The sequence below is a fragment of the Haliaeetus leucocephalus genome, unplaced genomic scaffold, assembly GCF_000737465.1.
Source record: "Haliaeetus leucocephalus isolate CR32 unplaced genomic scaffold, Haliaeetus_leucocephalus-4.0 Scaffold309, whole genome shotgun sequence".
Taxonomy (NCBI): domain Eukaryota; kingdom Metazoa; phylum Chordata; class Aves; order Accipitriformes; family Accipitridae; genus Haliaeetus; species Haliaeetus leucocephalus.
In genome coordinates this window covers 126,159-127,627 of record NW_010972745.1, presented here as the reverse complement: position 1 = coordinate 127,627, position 1,469 = coordinate 126,159, and the positions used below count along the sequence as shown (strand labels likewise).

Below are 1,469 nucleotides of genomic sequence, written 5' to 3'. Positions count from 1 at the left end.
CAGGGGGGGGAGCGCCCTGCTCCTCGCTGCTGCCAGCCTGCGGGGCCGGGCCGGGGAGGGCCAGGAGGGGCCCCCCGGGGCTGGGTGGGCGCTGCTGGGGGGCGGCGGGCGGCAGCGGGGGGCTGCCAGGGGCGTCCTCCTCCCTTTTGGTGCTGTCGGCCTCAGCTGGCACCCGTGCCTGCAGCTTCTTCTTGCAGAGCTTGACGACGTCGTTCATGTGCAGGTAGCTGGCGGCCGCCAGCACGTCCTCCAGCGGCGTGGCGGCCAGCGCCAGCCGCCCCTCGTACATGAACTCCAGGAGCAGCCCGAAGGCGGGTGGCGTGACGATCTCGCTGTTCAGGCAAACCAAGTCGCCTTTGTCCAACCGCTCGGCGTAGCACATGTGGAAGAAGGCGCTGCAGGCGGCCAGGACGGCGCGGTGAGCCGGGAACGGGGCGCTGCCCACCAGCACGGTGCAGTCGCAGAGGAAACCCTGGGCCCGTTGCTCTCGCAGTCCCCGCAGCAGCTGCCGGCTGTGCTCGGGGAACTCCATGGCGTCCCGCGGGGGTGTGCCGGCCTGCGGGGGGACAAGGGGGGGCGGGGGGCGGTGGGGGGGGGGGGGGCTCAGCTGGGGCTGGCCTGCCGAGAGGGTCTGGCCCGGCCGGGAGGCGGCAGGGCTGGCCCGGCGGGGCCCGTTCAGCCCCCGGGGGGCTCTTTCATCCCCGGTGGGGCTCGTTCATCCCCGGCAGGGCCCGTTCAGGCCCGGTCATCCCCGGTGGGGCCCCTTGAGCCCCGGCAGGGCCCGTTCAGGCCCGGTCATCCCCGGCGGGGCCCAGTCAGGCCCGTCCCGGTTCCGCGCTCCTCGTCCCCACTCACCACAAAGCAGCGGCCCGGCGAAGCCCCGCCCCTCCGCGCTGATTGGCAATCCGACCGGCTGGCCGCCCGCGCTCCTATTGGTCCGGTAGCCTGCCGCTCAACGAGGCAGGGCCGACGGGGGATCAGCGGCGGCTGTTGATTGGTCGCGGCCTACCGCCACTCATGGCGGCGGGCCGCTGACTGGCGACTGTTGACGCGCTCCCGGGAAGAGGCGGGCCGCGGTTGCCGTGGCCGTGGTTGCCATGACCGCGGGGGCGGGGCGTTGCCGGGGAAGCCCTCAGCGGGCGGGCGGTCCCCGGGGCCGGGAGAGTGTTCTGATTGGACTCTCGGATGTGTCGCTCAGCTTTTCCGCGCTTTCATTGGTTTGCCGATCCCCCCCGCGCGGCGTGTCCCCGCCTCTTCCCTATCTCGCGCTCTGATTGGAGCCAGCTCCCATCCCTCACCCCTCGCGCGCGCCAATCGCGAGAGGGAGAGGGGCGGGGCTGCGGTCTCCCCGGCAACCAGGTGATACGGGGCGGGGCTGGAGCCAGGGCGCGCCGGCGGGCCCCTAAGCTCCGCCCCGCAGCGGGTGGGGGGAAGTGGGCGTGGCCGAAGGCGGGTTCGCGGGCGGGGCT

At 74.1% G+C, this 1,469-nt stretch overlaps 1 protein-coding gene across 1 annotated transcript in view; it reads right to left on the bottom strand.

The window, feature by feature from the left end:
• Nucleotides 1-876, bottom strand: part of ZBTB3 (zinc finger and BTB domain containing 3) — a 1,556-nt gene extending 680 nt beyond the window's left edge. Inside the window, exons 1-2 of the mRNA XM_010571191.1 lie at nucleotides 856-876; nucleotides 38-556 (exon numbers count right to left, since the gene is read on the bottom strand). Of these exons, the coding sequence (XP_010569493.1) occupies nucleotides 38-532 (495 nt within the window). The 5' untranslated portion in view covers nucleotides 533-556; nucleotides 856-876. The remainder of the gene's footprint in view (nucleotides 1-37; nucleotides 557-855) is intronic.
• Nucleotides 877-1,469: the final 593 nt, after the last annotated feature.